The sequence below is a fragment of the Protopterus annectens genome, chromosome 11.part0 (assembly GCF_019279795.1).
Source record: "Protopterus annectens isolate FY-2018-M chromosome 11.part0, PAN1.0, whole genome shotgun sequence".
Classification (NCBI taxonomy): domain Eukaryota; kingdom Metazoa; phylum Chordata; order Ceratodontiformes; family Protopteridae; genus Protopterus; species Protopterus annectens.
In genome coordinates this window covers 278,194,077-278,211,906 of record NC_056745.1, presented here as the reverse complement: position 1 = coordinate 278,211,906, position 17,830 = coordinate 278,194,077, and the positions used below count along the sequence as shown (strand labels likewise).

The following is a 17,830-nucleotide window of genomic DNA, read 5'->3' as shown; positions in this document are numbered from 1 at the left end:
CCTCATGGAAGGATATTCCAGAGCACTGCGGAGCCGAAGGATGCTCTCCCTCTGGAAATTATGTCCAACTTGTGATGGTTAATGAACGTATGAGATGAAGCCCAAGTGGCTGCTGAGCAAATGTCATCCAAGGAAATTCTGGACCAAAAAGCAGCAGAGGTGGAAACTGATCAAGTAGAATGAGCGTGGACTCCTTCAGGTTTGGGTCGACCAGAACTTTGATATGCTAGTAGGATACATTGGGAAATCCATCTGGACAATGTAACTTTCGATACTGGTTTTCCCAAAGAGTGTTTCGCAAAGGATACAAAGAGTGGGTCCGATTTCCTGTGACCAGTGGTCCTGTGCAGATAAAATCTTAATTGCCTGTGTACGTCCAGGGAATGTAACTTATATTCACCTTTGTTCTGGCAATTTGGAAAGAATACTGGTAAATTAATGGATTGGTTGATGTTTGGTTCTGACGCGACCTTGGGCAAGAAAGAAGGATTGGTCCTGAGGGAAACTCTATCTTTATGAAAAACCAAGTATGGCGGTTTGGCACAAAGGGCTTGAAGTTCCGAAACCCTTCTGGCCGAAGTGATGGCAATAAAGAAGGCCGTCTTCCAGGATAAGAATTTTAGGTCCACCGAGGCTGCTGGCTCGAACGGGGATTGGAGAACAAGAGTTAAATCCCATGGAGGAACTGGATCTTTAACAAGAAGTCTCAAGAGGAAGGTGCCTTTTAAAAAGGTCTTACATCATTTGGAAGAGGCCAGGGGGCCGAGACCATTTCCCACATGATAGTGGGAGATTGCAGCTAACTGGACTTTGAACGTAGAGGGGCTAGCACCCTGGTCGAATAAGGTTGATAAGAATTCTAGCACTGCTGGTAACGGAGCTGTAAAGGGATCTAAGTTTCTGCGTTCCACCCAGATTGAAAAACATTTCCACTTACTATTATAAACCTTCCTCGTGGAAGGCTTATGAGTGGCTACTAAAATAGCCTTAACAGATGACGAGATACCAGGAGTCCTAGCTATCACTGGAACTGGATCAACCAAGCTGTGAGCTTGAAATTGTCCAGGTTCGGGGTTGTCAGCCCTAGCGGGTGGGAGATCAGATCCGGCGTGGGATCTAGAACCCATGGGGGGTTCACTAGGTGAGACCACAGAGGCAAGGGAACCACGTTTGACGAGGCCAGAATGGGGCTATGAGGATCACTCTGCTCCCCAACCGACGTGCTTTCTGCAAGAATTTCAGCATTAGGGGAAGAGAAGGATAAGCATAAAGTAGACCGGATGGCCAAACATGCACCAGAGAGTCTCTGGTTGATTCCCCTGGTGGGAGAATTAGAGTGAAGTAGTCGCTGCACTTTGTGTTCGAAGGAGACGCAAAGAGATCGCAGCAAGGTTGACCCCATTTGAAAAAAATTTGCTTCACCACTCTCGGGTTCAGAGACCACTCGTATGGTGAAAGGATGGTGCGACTCAGCCTGTCTGCCAAGATGTTCGACCGGCCCGGAATGTGCATTGCTATGAGAAAGCAGTTGGTGGAGATCATCCATTCCCAAACTCTCATGGCCTCTCGACAAAGTGGGTAGGACCTGGTTCCCCCTTGTTTGTTGATATACCAGACGACTGACATGTTGTCTGTCTGAATTGCAATAGTTCCCAAGGGAAGAAGGGCTTGGAGTGCTTGCAACGCAAGAAGCACCGCCCTCATCTCTAGGACATTGATGTGCAACAAGGTCTCTGATTGGGTCCACGTGCCTTGGACAGTTATGCCCATACAGTGCCCCCCCCTCACCCAAGGCGAGAAGCGTCCGTGGTCACTGTGGCAAGAAGGGGAGACATAGAGAACGGCCGCCCTTTCTGGCGGTCCGGATACTGGAGCCACCAGAGTAGGGCTTTCTTGCAAACCCTGCTGAGGGGAATGGGTGAACACAGTGGATGTTGCAGAATGGACCACTGAACCTGTGTGGTCCATTGCAGTACCCCCATGTTCAGGCGCGCCAAGGGTAGTAGATTGATAGTCGCCACCATAGAGCCTAGAGCCCTCAGGACCAATTCCGCTGGAGGAGCCGGGTAGTTCAGAAGGGCTAGCACGTGGAGCTTCAGGGTGCGAATTCAGTCCGGAGTCAAAAAGACCTGCAGAAGATGTGTGTCCAATCTGGCTCCAATGAAGTCTAAGACCTGGGTTGGTTGGAGAGAAGATTTTTTGACACTGATTGTGATTCCCAGTCAGGAAGCCAGATGGAGGAAATAATCTCTGACTGAGCACAATAGATGCCTGGTGGGGGCGGACAGGAGCCAGTCATCTAGGTACGGAAAGACCTGTATTCCCTGAAGTCTCAGGTGGGCCGCTATCACTGCTAATACTTTGGTGAACACCCTGGGGGCTGTGGTGAGACCAAAGGGAAGGACCCTGAACTGGAAGTGGCTGGCTCCTAGCCGGAAGCGGAGAAACCTTCTGGATCGCCTGTCCATCAGAATGTGGTAGTACGCATCCTTGAGGTCTATGGAACACATCCAGTCATTCTCCTGCAGGATTGGGAGAATGGACTGAATGGTGACCATCCAGAACTTTTCCTTGGCCACTGACAGGTTTAGGAAGTATAGATCGAGGATTGGTCTTAGGTTCCCCCGTCTTTTTTGGCACCAAAAAGAACCTGGAGTAAAAGCCTGATCCGGATTGGTCTGAGGGGAAGTGCTGGATTGCTCTTTTTTTCTAGCAGCTGAAGAATTTCTGCTGCTGCTGCCTCCCTTTGATTGAGTGGGACATCGGGGAGGCTCTGGGGTTTGGGAGGAAGGTTGAAAAAGGGAATCTTGTAATCTATGGATATGATCCGAAGCACCCAGCGATCTGTTGTAATGGACTCCCACATAGCTAGGTGCCTTGAGAAACACCCCCCGACTGCCTCCAGAGTAGAGCAGTCAGGTAACCCTTCAGGGTTGCTGCGCGGGCCGATCAGAAAAGGGTTCTCTCGACCCGAAATTCTTCGGTCCCCATCTGCCTCTGGGCCGGCATCCACCCTATCCTCCTCTGCCTCTGAAGGACGAGAGGTCCGGAGCGAAACAGGACTGTTGAGATTTCCGGAACCACATCTTCTTCTGTCCCTTTTGGTTCCTAGTGAAGGACCTCTGGGGAGCAGAGAAGCGGACTCCGACGACAGACGTCTTCCCATCTTTCTAGCTCTGGACCAGCGTGTCGTGTACGGTCTTGCTAAAGAGGGAAGAACCGTCAAACGCGGCATTAGCGAAGGACGCTTTGAAGGGTTCCTCAAAATCACAATGGCGGAGCCAAGCATGCCGTCGTAAGACAATGCCCGCTCTGCTAACTCTAGTGGCTCCTTCCGTGGCATGAGAGAGGAGCTGCATAGAGGTGTTAGAAATGGATTTTTGAGAGTGGCCATTCGGGTAGAGAATACTTTCTTATCCTCTGCCGACATGGACTCTGGGGCCGACCTGGCGTATTCTTTGATGAGATCCGGCTGGAGTCGTATCACGTGTGCCATATAATTCGGTGACCTTACCGAGAAGGTGGCTGAAGCGAACATCCACTTACCCAAATGGTCCATCGTCCGAGACTCCTTGTCTGGAGGATGGACCAAGGAACTCTCCTGGGCCAGTTCCTTTTTAGTGGCGGCCGCAACCAACATGGCATCTACAGGAGCACCCTTGCTCCAGCAAGTTCTATTGGAAGGGGGGCTAAGAATTTTATCAGGCCTCCTGGGAATGGGCTCCACAGTGTCCGGCTCCTTCCATGCCCTGGTAGTAATCAGGTCTACCAGGGGGTCGGCGGGAGGGGACACCCAAGAGGTAGATGGGCCTGCGTCAAACGCCTCCAGCAATACAGACTCATCTGAGGAAGGTTTTTGGGCGGACCACCCCCCTCCAATTCAAAGCATTTCCATGATGTCTCCGAAGGAGATGTCTTTGGGGGGGAACCTTCCCCTTCCTCTAAATCTGTACCTGTTGTCAAGGACTCAGGTGAGTCCAAGTGCCTCTTCTTGCACATACGTTTGTGAGGGACCTCCTCGGGGGGGCTGTCCGAAGAGGCCTCACCAACCACATCCTGTTCCTCCAAGGGAACTATCTGGGACATAGGCGCAGGCTGTCCCTGGGGCCGGGTGATGGAAGGTAGGCCCGTCTGAGATGGAGTGCAGGGTGGAGCCGTAGCACGAGCCTGGGGTCTAGAGTCCCTCGATAGAACCCTCTCCACAACATCGAACACCGAAGGGGAGCTGCTCTCCCTGGGATCAGAGAGCAGTCCCCTCGGATCTGATGCATGGATCAAAGCTGGCGCTGAAGCAGTCGGATCCGAAGGGCCAGTATGCTCCGACCGAGATGGAGCCAAAGACACACTGACACCTCCGGATCTGAAGCTCAGTTCCTCTCGGCTCCGAGAGCTCGGATCCGAAAAGGGACCCGACAAACGCGATGGCGCTGTTGGCGCCTAAGTACGAGGTACTATCGGAGCCGACACTCCCCCGGCTTCGACGCTACTCAGCTTCAAATCCCGGAAGTGGGTCGCAGAAGGAGCTATCGGGGCAAAAAAAGGGGTCGAGCTCCCCCCCGGAGGGGGGGGGCAGGAGCACTCCCATCTGCAGCTGGGCCTGGAGGAGCCTACGCATCATCCGGTCCATGTTTGCATCGGATAAGCTTCTAGTCGACCTAGAGGAGGCCACCGAGGCGGGACGGGAGTGCCGCCTCGATGACCACGAAGGTGACCAGGTCTCCTCCTCCTCCGGCTCCAGAGAAAAACGGGGTGAATGGAGCCGGGAAGGAGAAGGCCCGGAGGCCCTAGGAGAAGCCGCTTGCTTGGCTGGCGGGGCCGAGGAGGAAGACTCGGCCCGCCACTTGTGATGTTTATCCTTCTTGCGCTCCCTCCTAGCTTCCCTCTCCTCCTGGCCTGCGGTGGGAGGGTGAGTCCCCGCCAGGGGAGCAGGGATGGGGGGGGGTGGCACTGTCATGGCAAGTGCCACAGAGGGAGAGGAGGACGAAGTCAGATCCGGGGGCAACAGTCCCGCCAAGACCAACTTCGACCTCCTGTCCCTCAAAGCCCTGGGGTTGAAGGCTGCACAAATAGTGCAGCCTGAGGAGAGGTGGTCAACCCCAAGACAAACAACACACAGAGTGTGGCCATCCGCTGGGGACAGCTTATGGCCACACTCGGTGCATTTAGAAAAAAAAGCTTTAGGGGCCTCAGACATACTTAGAAAAAAATTCAAACACTAGGCCCAACACAAACATGCCTTCACAAACAGACAGGGGGAGGACAAACTAACTAAATACAGTTAAAATAAAAAGGAAAGATTTTTCTCACAAAAAACTGTTCTATACACGCCTGGAAGCTTGATCAAGCTGCTGACTGAAACGCGGCAAACGAGATCTGAGGACAGTAAGGGTTAGCAGGGGATTATGGGTAAGGGGTAGGAGCTTGGAGCTCGGATCTTAGCTGTTTGAAGCTGCCAGCTGGGTTCCGATATGGATCCGATACCCACAGGTTGATAGACAAATGAAGTTAACTACTTCAGATTCTTCATCAGAATCATCATCAACATCAGAGTAATCCTGCTCCCTAGGCCTCTTAAGAGGGGTAGAAGACCAAGGTACATCAGGAACAAATGCCCCCTGTGCAGGCTTCAGAGCCATAAGGGTATTAAATAGGCCTTGAGTGAAGTTTTTCCATTCATTCTGACAATCTTTAGGAGCAGGCAAAATGCGTTTGGTCTTCTGCTTCTTTTCCTGAGGGACATCAGTCTTAAGCAATTTAGGAGGCTCTTACCCCTGATGGCACTCTATAATGCTAGTCAGAACTTCTTCCCTCACTAATATCTGAGGAACAACCCTAGGACTTTCTGTAATTATCAGCCACTGTTTCCTCTGTACATCCAAACTGGATGTCTTCAAAGCCTCCATGGATATGCATGGAGTCAGATCCATGCCGGCTTCCAAAGTGGTCATGAGAGAGGAATCCAAAAAAGGATCCGGATGATTGTCCAGGCTTTCACCAGCCTCAAGAGAGATATCCAGTGGTCAAGAGGGACATCTGGTGTAGGCAATACAGCTGAAGAATCTACCCAAGATGTTTTGGTCATTTTCTTTGCAGATGGCTGACCCTCGGGCCAGGAAGATCTTTCCATAGTGTCCTTTGCCAAAAGTTTAAGTCACTGGTTATCCAAGTAAATTGCTAGTGAGGAAAGCTGACTATGCAACGTCTTAGGGACGAAAACTTGACAAATCTCACAAGATGTATGCTCATGGGAAGTGCCTAAACACAACAAACACTGCTCATGACAATCTTTATGGGGAATCTGTCTCCTGCACTGGCATTTCCCTTTCCTGGATGACATGAAACCCAACAACTGGAAGCAAGCCAAAACAAAAACAAAAAAAAAAAACAAAAAAAAAACAAAAAAAAAAAAAAAAGAAATGAAAAAAAAATCCCAACAGGGCACTTATCTGAAAGTGGTTGAAAATCAGCAGACGAATGAGCATTCAGACCGAAGACTGGAGATGGTATTTGGACTGGCATCAAAGAAGTTCTGTGGATGATACATCTGGACACCACCTTTCTGCTCTACCCCATGTGTAGGGAGCATATGTGTGACATACCGTGTACCCATTACAACCTAAAGGCTTCAGTATACTGGCTGCTCGTCAGGCTGCCCTAGGCAGGGGATCTGTACTGTAAAGAATACTGCAACAGTAATATGGAAGGACATCTAGCTGGTACTTCAGCAGTAAAAGAGCTTTAACAGTTATTAAAAGATACAGGACAGGAAATAGTTTAACATTTGATGTGTTTGCATAACTGCATCCAAACGTAGTGGACTAGAACCACTTTGGAAATAATGTGTGTCACTGCACAAGTACAATAACAAGGCAAAAGAAAATAATGTCAGATTATAAAATATCTTAAGTATTTACACAATAATCAACCTTGGAGGTGTAGGCTGTGCAATATTTACCCACTTGTGTTTCTGTCAGACCATTTGGGCTTTGCCTCCACAGTTTAACTTCCACATACTGCATAATCTACAATCTTAGTGTTGAAAGCTGCTTAATTAGACAACATTTCTAAAACTAATCCCTGACTAAACTATTTGGAACTCTTAATAGTGGTAACCTGCCACTACACTGAAAAAGATATGTTTAGCCAAAAAAACAAAAAGTAAACTCTTTGCACTTAAGACTGGAGACCTGTTCAAAAAAGATGCACTAAATGTCAGAGCTACCCTGCAGGATGTCTTAAATAACTCCCGTTATGTCTTTTTTCAAGTTTCAATTACCACAAACTAGGCTTTACTAACAGACACCAGGATCAGTCTGAGGTGGGTAAAATCTTGAGGAACCAATAACTATAACTCTTATATACAGCTGGGCAGCATGGCACTTGTTTGTATTTGGCATGTATTGGCTATTACTCAAGACAGTGGTGCATTTACCTTATATCTTTAACGCCAATGACCCTCTGTATATTAATGGTATATGTGGTAGCTCGTGGTTCTGTATAACATCAAATACTGACAGAAGCAGTGTGAGACGTAGAATCTATATTAATGGTATATGTGGTGGCTCGTGGTTCTGTATAACATCAAATACTGACAGAAGCAGTGTGAGACGTAGAATCTATACCCCCTTATCCATCATACTTGCTCACAAAAAGATACACACACATGCTACCACACACATGTACAAACAATACAATGACAACAATTACTAATATTGAACTGAAAATATAATTAAATAGATGGACTACATGCTAAGATTCTATGTAAATAACAGTATAAGAAACAGCAGAGTTCCTCTTTTTTTCATTCACAAATGAGAATTATGTGTTATCCCAAAGTTCTGAAGCATGATTAAATTCTAAATACGTCTTAATAGCCTTATCAACATTACACAGTTGTTTGTAACAGCCTAGATACTAAGCAAATAAGTACATGCACAATGTTGCAGTTCCACCACATAGGCTTTGATATTTTTCAGGCCTGTCCTCATTCTGCTCTTTAACAAAAATGTTCTTTATATTCTCTCCTCTCTCTCTAACAGCCTAACACTTAAAACAGACTCACAGATGAAAAAATGTTTTTAAGTATGAGCATTTTACCTTTTCATAAAAAATTCATTCATTTTACCGTTCAACTGTACATGCTTATTTTCAAGCATGTACTCATTTTGTTGCCAAAATAGTTTTACCCCCCCACCCTGTTAAATTTTTTTATAACTGCAGAGTATCAAAGTTATACTGTATAAACCACAACTTACCATTCAAGTAGCTCCTGCATATGAAGAAAACGGTTACGGTATTCTCGTGGCAACTCAAATTGTGATGGTATGGGGAACATGGACTCATAAAAATCTCGCAAAACAGCCTTCACTGTTTGAGCATCTTTATGTTTGTGGTCAATATTGTCATTCAAGCATATAAATTTTCTGTAGAAATGTGGAAATACCAATGTTAACTTAACAAATTAAGTGAAATATCTCAAAGATAAAGCAAAACATTCTACACGCGTTGCCTGCATTACTTAACTGAAGTAAAAAAACATTAGCTAGCATATTGCGTAAAAAACATAATGCAGGATGTTCTAAAGTACTAATCTGTCCAGATTTGTATGGCTATAAACCACTTTTCAAATACATTTTGATAACTAGGTAATCTTACTGTTTTTTTCAGAAGGAATAACAACTGTGTACTTTAGCGCATATAAAGCTATAACTTCACACATATTTAAAGTATTTCTTTAAAATTACAATTCCTCATAGTTCGTAGACCAGTAATGAATATAAAATGATATAATAAACTTCTTAGTAAAGAAAATCTGCTTTCAAAGTTTAAATTATTGGTCAGGTATCTCTATGGTATATAGTTGCAATTTCATGCCAAGGCCATGCACTAAAGAGTTTTGGTGAGATAAGTGTATGTTACACCAGCACTGTGGGTTCATAGGTACTTAACAGGCGACTGGGCTGTGAGGATTTTAAGAAGCCTATTTTTACATCCCTGTGGTAGTTTTAGCCCTTTTATTTTGCATACAAATAACACAGAGAGGGGCTGAACAAGGAAATGTAGGCAAAAAGTTATTTCATGTACTACAGTAGTTTTTGTCCTTGTAGGAGATAACCAGTGCGGAGTCAACTGCCCCTCAAGTTGCACACACTACTAAAAGACTAATACATGTTTTGGTAAGAGTGCCAGCTAAATGCACTACAGTAACCATAGTCAAGAAATGTGAAAGCCAGCAGACATCGCAGAACCAACCCGATGTACAGAAAAGTTCAGTGATTGTGCAGGCCAGTCAGGGTTGGCCAGAGACATTATGATGAGCTTATTGGCAAAAACATTGTCTATTCGACTCTTAATAATTTCGGCATTGCCCTGGTTGCAAGAAGGTTAATGAAGGAAGAGGAAAACAGCATCTAAGGCCACAGCTCCTTTTCTAAAATGAGAAAATGAAGGAAGTCGCCAGTATCAGAATGGCATCAGATATGTTGTGTACAACCTGTTATACCTTGCTTTCTCTACCTGAGGTGATTATGTGATTTATTGTAATTCTTACACTATCAGCTCTATCAGTTACCTCAACTTCAAAGTAGCTGTAAAATGGCAAAACAATTTCTAACTGTTAAAATACAGTAAAATGCAATATACTTGCAAAACTGTAGTTCAACAATCAGAAACAGTAAACATGCATTTAACATACACTGCTTTGTGGGATATTTTAATTCAGCTTCTATCATAACACTGAACACACAAAATGCAGACACAGAAAACACTGACTCAGAAAAGTTGTTCCGCAAAACAATTAAATTAATAAAATAAAATAAAAAAGAAAATGCACTGTATGCAGGTGGGCAAGTCCTCTACCCCCCTCCCATGTGGGGGCTGTGCCCTCCTCACTCCTTGGTAATTATACACCCAACTTCAAAACTGTACCACACTGGTGAAAGGGAAAAAAAAAAAAAAAACAAAGATTCCCTGCTCTAACTTGATCTCAGACAACTGCTAAGTAAGCTGTTCAATAAATTTGTGGATCAATATTTTTTCAGGTCAATGTTTTCTGTTTGGGTTGTTTCCCATGTTCAGTGATACAAATGGAAGCCATTTTAATTACTACTATGTAGTGCATGCAAAAATGAAGCATCATCTTCAGATGCAAAAATGTTATAAGAACCCCAATACAATATGAACTATTTTTGTTACTGATTCAGAAAGTGAATAAGATACAACATGAAAAGATGAGTTTTGTTTTCACTACAGTGCTCTCTCTTGCTCTTGTCTGACATTTCATGAACTCACTGATATTTACCCTTCTTGGCTTTTTACAGTAGCTTCCACTCTGAACCATTTGCCCCTGTGTAGCTTCTGTTATCGAGTGGGTAAGCTTTTACCAAGTCTGTCCTGTTTCACAGCTGAACATTGTTTTTCTTTTTTGTTACCAAACCTGCTCTTTGCTATGGAAGGGGTAGAGTATTTACATATGATCTCTTGTGACTTTTGGAACCCCAGCAACATCTTTATAAAGCAAGCTCCTTGGGCAAACTTCTTCACTGTTCCTCTGATGAGGAAGCATCTCTTTTGTAACAAATCTTCTACAAAAATAATGACACAGTTGTGACAACTTGAGGGAAATAAATGGAGTTGTAACAATTTGAGGGAGATGGCTGTTGTGAACATTAAACTTGAGTGTTTTTTTTTTGTTTCTTATGTTTACTTCTCTGCATAAGGATGAGTTGTATTTTGAGGACAGAAGCTTACTGTGCCAACTCCCTGTAAGGCAAGAGAATAATTTATTCATTTTATTTTATTTTACATTTGTTGACCGGGCTAGTCTAGCTGGATATATGTCCATTTTCAGTAGAGGCCCGGGGAGAAAAGCTCCACACAATTCAAACACAGTTCACATTACAAAAGTACATATTTAAAATGCAAATACATTTTCTTGAACAGAGAAGAGAAGTAATAAGAGGATGCAAATTTATAAAGTACATAATGAAGGTTACACATATTTGAATAGACTTAGTATAGTTAATAAGAAGTTACATATAAATGTTAGTGAAGAGTACTAGTTAATTAGAAGTTACATATAAATGTTACTGAAGAGTACTAGTTAATAAGAAGTTACATATAAATGTTACTGAAGAGTACTAGTTAAGAGAAGAGAAGAAAGCAATAGTGTCGATGTAGGTAATAAAGGAAGATAAGGAAAATGAAATGGAGACGCAGTTAGGGAATAAATCTAGAAGCAATATGGGTCACTTTTAAAGAATCCAGTACTAGCTAGGACTGTGAAGGAGAGGAAGTATAGTAGTATTTAATATGAAATAGTTTAAGAGAATAGAAGCATATTAGTTAGAAAGATGGAGTAATTTCAGAGATGAGAAGGTAGATAGATTCAGGTAATAATGGATAAGTTGGTCAGTCAGGTTTAGAACAGGGGCACATCCAATGTGTTTTCAGGAAGAGCTTAAGTTTATTTTTAAACAGAGTAGTAGAGGGAAGTGTGGTAAGTTCAGAGGGAAGTAGGTTCCAAGTTTTTCCAATAGAAATCGAAAACAGAGAGTCTCCAGCTCTATTATTTGATTTGTTGATGTATGCAAGAGATTTTTGTGATGATCTTAGGGACTTAAGGTTATCATAGGGGTGAATAAGATTAGATAGGATGGGTGTTTTATCAGGTTGATAAAGTATTTTGTGGACGATGGCCAGTTGATTGAATTTCAGATGCTGGTGAAATTCAAGCCACCCAAGATGCTTTAGATTAATACAGTGATGTGTTCTATATGGATTACCTGTGGCAAATCTGGCTATGCTATTATAGGAGTTTTCTAGTTTCTTAAGGTTATTTTTTGACAGCATGTCTAAGTAACCTACAAGTCTGGAATCAAAAGACAAAGCAACAAAGTTCATAAATATAAACAATGACACAACACTGGAGACATGCTAATGTGCCTCCCAAGTAAATTTGAAAGTAAACTAAGAGAAGAACATGGGAAACAGGTTCACAGCTGTATACTAGGCTAATGACCACTAGAGCCCTTATAAGCTTAGTCATGCTACTCAAATGTGACACACCAAATTGATTTACATAGGTGGTAATTTACTGATGGCTTCTGTCCATCTCAGTGGCAAAGGAGCTAGACCGAGTGAATTTTGATTATCAATCCACTAGTCCAAGTTACACTTAAATAGGGATAGGGAGGAACTCTGCTTCACATGGATGGGAATCTGTTCCAGAGAATGTGAATTACTGGAGAAACATCTCTGTCTCCAACATGTCCTATTTATGTCACAAGCAAAATTTAGGTCTTTTTATCTAGTAGTTTTGATGCTGTTTGTTTTGCAGATATACAAAACATTCATCAAAACAGAGTCCAGGGATGCCTTCTATACCAGGCAAAGATCATCCCTCAGAAGCTGGCATGATACCAATCGAAAGAGATGGGGCTTTGAGGCAATCAGTGTACGACATTGTGTTTACTACCTGTATACATTTTGTAGGGAGCTTTTGTGAACTTTCCAGTTGCTGCATGTGTCTGGTCAGGTGCATACCAAAAGGGACATAATACTCTATATGATGGGACTGATGACTAACAAGTACAGTGGTATGATGACCTTTCTGGACCTAGATTTCATGCCCTTGCCTATAAGTTGAGCAACACAGAAGGATTTTCTTACTACCTTAAACACATGGTCGAAGGCTAGATTTCTGTCTATTTACACGAGTTCCCAGATCCCTGACTAGGTAATCAACTTTTAAAGGTGTTTTATTGATGATGTAGGTAACCAGGGTGGTAGACTTCCTGAAAGGTACTACAATGCATTTCTTGGTATTAAGTTTTAAGCCATGGCTTTGGCACCAAGTGTTTGTCTGTATTAGACCTTCCTGAAAGGTGTTCTCATCTTGGGGGTTTCAATGACTGCTCCTAGTCTGCAATCACCTGTGAACTTGGTTAGCCAAAGGCCTTTGAAATTGGCTTTAACATCCGAGAAGTAGATCTCATAGAGAAGTGGTCCCAGCACAAGGGGACTTCACTGGTGACAAACCACTTTGTGGAGGTGGCCTCACCGATTCTAACCACCTGGGTCCTAAGAGTGAGCTGGCTAGCTTTCCAGCATGTTATAAAGGGGTTTATTATTCCTAGTTACAAAAATTTGACGACAATGCCCAAATGGGGTATGCATCTTCACTTCTTCAGATGCCCTCTCCTCATAATCATGGAACAAAAGACCCCCCCAACTCCTACCATTCGAGGAAGTGGATGGTAAAAGGGAGGTGCAATTCACTTGTCTGTATGTATGTAAATCTGAGCCGTTACATTATTTGAAGTGAAACTAAAACTGTTAAACTGATGGATTAAGAATGAATGCAACAAGGCAAATTAACACAGATTAGGAAATAATGTTTAACTCCGTAAATATAAGGGGTTGTTCGATGCTGTAAAAGGCTGCAACATCAGATTAGAATAAAATTATATTAATACTACTGACAGCCTGACTAGAAAGAAGTCATGCCTGCAATAAATGGTAATATACACTAGTAACAATTTGTGACTGTGTGTGTGGGTGGGGGCAGAATGCTTGCCAGTGATGCACATTAACTCTATATACATGGGATGCAGCATTACTGGTACACAGAGGTAAATAATGGGCACTGAATAAGAGTTATTTAAACATGAGTTGGGAGCAGTACTGAGATGCTTGCATAGTTGTATTTTTTTCATCTTTACAGTGCAAATCTTAAAAGTGCTTATGTTATAAATTGGTTTTCTTATTAATGTAGTAATGTTTTGCTGTTGAGAATATAAGAGTTAACGAGATTTTACTGCAAAGCCAGTATGTTAAATTTGGAATTAAACAGGGACATTTTCTACCATACATAATTCATCTGACTGCATGCTACTACCTGCGACTCTCTGCAATAAGAAATCAGGGTAAGATGGGGATAATGAAGGATGGAAAGAAGGGATGTATATGACTACCTGCTTCTGCTATGACCAGGAACCTAAATCTAAATAAGCTAAAAAGATAACCCAAAGTTATAGATTTCCTTGAGTGGTAGGAGTTGGGGAAGGGGGGCTATTGTTCCACGATTGTGAGGAGAGGAAGAAGTGAAACAGCAGCATCCTTGTTGATATCAATATGCAGGAAAACTAACGGGTCAGCTCAAAGGGAAAAGATGCTGATGAATATTAAGAAGAAGACACCATTACTGGTAGCAATACAAGAAACGCACTTAAGACAGCAGCATCTGAAGTTAGTAAGTAGTGGCTATCAGGTGGGCATCTTTTCAAGCTATTTGGACAGATAAGCAAAAGGAGGGTAACAAATTGCTTTCTAGGTCTCTACCCTTATAAATTGAGGAGCATTTGATAATGAATAGAGGTATATCACTATAAAAAGATTATGGAAAATGAATGAAAGTGGCAGTAGTATAGATATAAAGTCCTGCAAAAATAGGTACAGAACACTGTTGATTATTTTGTGACAAACTGCTGCATTCCATGAAGGGTTGCTTACATTAATGGTGCACTGGAACATGATTACAAAGCCAAAAGCTGTAGTGGCTAGTCCAAAGAAGAATCTTCTTACAAAAATTGACAGCAATTTTATTTGTTATGCCAAGATATGTCGACTAATTGATATCAGAATGAAGCTAAGGGGAGGCCCAGAGTATACATATTAATTCACCCAAACACAACTCATGGTCCAGAGGATGGGTAGAGCACATAATTTAGAAGAGCATGTACATCAATCAGGTGCTAAGATATAAAGCAGGACCCTGATGAGATTATACTCAAACTACATTTATTAAACTGGGAAATGGTGCTTCCTCATTAAAATCCTCATGCAAATTTTAAGGGGATTAGAAATGTTCTGATGACTAGTTTAGGCTAGATGATACAGGGACAAGTGAAGAAAGTGTTTTGGTTAAAAATGTGAAAAAACAATTGCAAATGCTATGTGTGTGTGTGTGTGTGTGTGTGTATGGATTCACTTCATAACACTGAAAACTCAAAACACTGCAAATGAGCAAACTTCGTAATATACAAGACCAAAACACAAACTTCAAAACACTCAAAACACTGAAAACACATATCATACATATATACGGAGTTTAAACAACATAAATCATAGCACTTTCCACCAAGTGTAACTCCAAGATTGCACTTAGTGTAGTGAAGTGCAATCTTGAAGTTGATATATATAAGTAGCAGGGGGGGTGTGGGGGTCACAGCCCACCACTTGGTGGAAAGTGCTATGATTTATGTTGTTTAAACTCAGTATATGTATATGTGTTTTCAGTGATTTCAGTTTTCAAGATTTTGAAGTTTCAGTGTTTTGAGCTTTCAGTGTTATGAAGTGAATCTATATATATATATATATATATATATATATATATATATATATATATATACACACACACACACACAAATATATATATATATTTATATGTATGTATGCACACACACATATATATATATATTGAATGCAACCATGAAACTTGGCTTAAATGATAGAATATTAATTATTAATTAGTAGTTTGCTTAATATGAGAGTAGAAAATATTTGAATCAAATGGGAAAACTAAGAATACATGGATTAGTTACACAACCATTGGAAGTGATTATAAATGCAAGAATGTTTTATTGCGTGGGTGGTTGCTGTGTAGGTCTTAGTTGTTGACAGGGGTAGTAGTTTAAATAAACATATCAGCGGGAATTGCATACCAATTAATATAAATAGTAGGTTAGGAAGTTCCAAGTAGTAGGTTTTTAGCAATAATATATATATGTTTTTACTGTTTAAAGTATAATGATTATATTTTTATTATTGTGGTATTAATGTGTTTAAAGAATGATGAATTTTTAAGTAATGTTTGTGGATCACATGATCTTATGGGTATTTAAACAAGGGGAAATGATGTGTTATTTTGTATCTGATGAAGTTCCGTTTTGTTGAAAGTGAATAAAGGAATGAAAGTGCTCATACAGCCTTTCTTGGAATAATTTTGGTGTGGCTTCCTTGCTTTACAAGTACTTCTAGTGCTTTGGTTTTATGGTTACTGGACAATTTTTTTCTATTTTTGTATAGACACATACACACACATACAGTGGATATAAAAAGTTTACACACTCCGGTTAAAGCGTCTTCGGCGTGGAGACATGCGTGAATGGGCGTACCTTCGTTGAAGGTTGTGCGTTAGGGCTGACAACTCAGCACGTAAAAATCAACTGCCAATCATTAGCGGACCGGAGTTCCTCTGTGGCGACCCCTAACCGGGAAAAGCCGAAAGACACAACAACACACTCCGCTTAAAATGCCAGTGATGTTTTGCGATATAAAAAAATGAGACTACAATAAATTATTTCAAAACTTTTCCCACCTTTAATGTGACCTATAACCTGTAGAATTCAATTGAAAAACAAACACATCTGTTAGGGGGAAAAATATAAAAAATAAAAAATGTACAATAAGCTGGTTGCATAAGTGTGCGCACCCTTAAACTAACACTTTAGTTGAAGCACCTTTTGATTTAATTATAGCATTTTGCCTTCTTGGGTACATACCTGCCATCAATTAGAGAGACTCTGATTAACCCCAAATAAAGTTCAGCTGTCCTAGTAGGATTTTTCTGACATTTACTCAGTTGTCTGCTATAGCAAAAGCCATGGTTTGCAGAGAACTTACAAAGTATCAAAGGGATCAGTCAGGAGAAGGGTACAAAAAATTTCCACAGCATTGGATATACCATGGAACACAGTGAAGACGGTCATTAAAAAGTGAAGAAAATATGGGGCAACAGTGACATTGCAAAGAACTGGATGTCCCTCCAAAATTGATGAAAACTGGTCAGGGAGGCTGCCAAGAGACCTACAGCAACACTGAAGGAGCTCCAGGAATTTCTGGCAAGTACTGGTTGTGTACTACATGTGACAACAATCTCCCGTATTCTCCATATGTCTGGGCTATGGGATAGGGATGCAAGACGGAAGCCTTTTCTAAGACAGAAAAACATCCAGACCCAGCTAAAATTTGCAAAACAATACATCAAGTCTCCCAAAAGCATATGGGAAAATGTGTTATGGTCTGATGAGACCAGCATTGAACATTTTGGCCACAATTCCAAAAGGTACATTCTCTGCGGCCTAGTTGTTTAGTGCATTAGGCTATAGTTGACAGGGGCCTTGGTTTGATACATGGCAGGGGTGATTATTTTAGCCCTGCTAGACAGGGGTCCAGGAAAGTAAATATTTGTGGGAGGAAATAGCCAGGGAATCGTTATGGCTAGCCTTGTATAAGCCCTAGGGCCAATAGCCTGGTACCTACCTATGGCACAAAAACAAACCTTTGCTTCACCAAAAGACCACCATCCCCACTGTGAAGCATGGTGATGGCAGTATCATGCTTTGGGGTTGCTTTTCTTCAGCTGGAACAGGGGCTTTAGTGAAAGTGGGGGGAATTATGAACAGTTCCAAATACCTGTCACTTTTGGCCCAAAACTATCAGGAGTCTGCTAGAAAGCTAAAGATGAAGAGGAATTTCACCTTTCAACATGACAATGACCCCAAGCATACATCCAAATGAAAAAAAGAATGGCTTCACCAGAAGAAAATTAAAGTTCTGGAATGGCCCAGCCAGAGCCCAGACCTAAATCTGAAGAGGGCTGTGCATAAGAGATGCCCTCGCAATATGACAGATTTAGAGCGCTTTTGCAAGGAAGAGTGGGCAAATATTGCCAAGTCAAGATATGCCATGCTGATAGACTCCTACCCAAGAAGACTGAATGCTGTAATTAAATGAAATGAACTGAAATTAATAATTTATTGTGGTCTCA

General features: G+C 42.1%; 1 protein-coding gene across 3 annotated transcripts in view; it reads right to left on the bottom strand.

Moving 5' to 3' along the window:
• GNPTAB (N-acetylglucosamine-1-phosphate transferase subunits alpha and beta) overlaps window positions 1–17,830 on the bottom strand; it is a 1,418,669-nt gene that overhangs the window by 216,186 nt on the left and 1,184,653 nt on the right. For all 3 annotated transcript variants that reach the window (XM_044087751.1, XM_044087750.1, XM_044087752.1), the window contains exon 19: window positions 8,256–8,423. In XM_044087751.1, coding sequence (XP_043943686.1) covers window positions 8,256–8,423 — 168 coding nt within the window. The remainder of the gene's footprint in view (window positions 1–8,255; window positions 8,424–17,830) is intronic.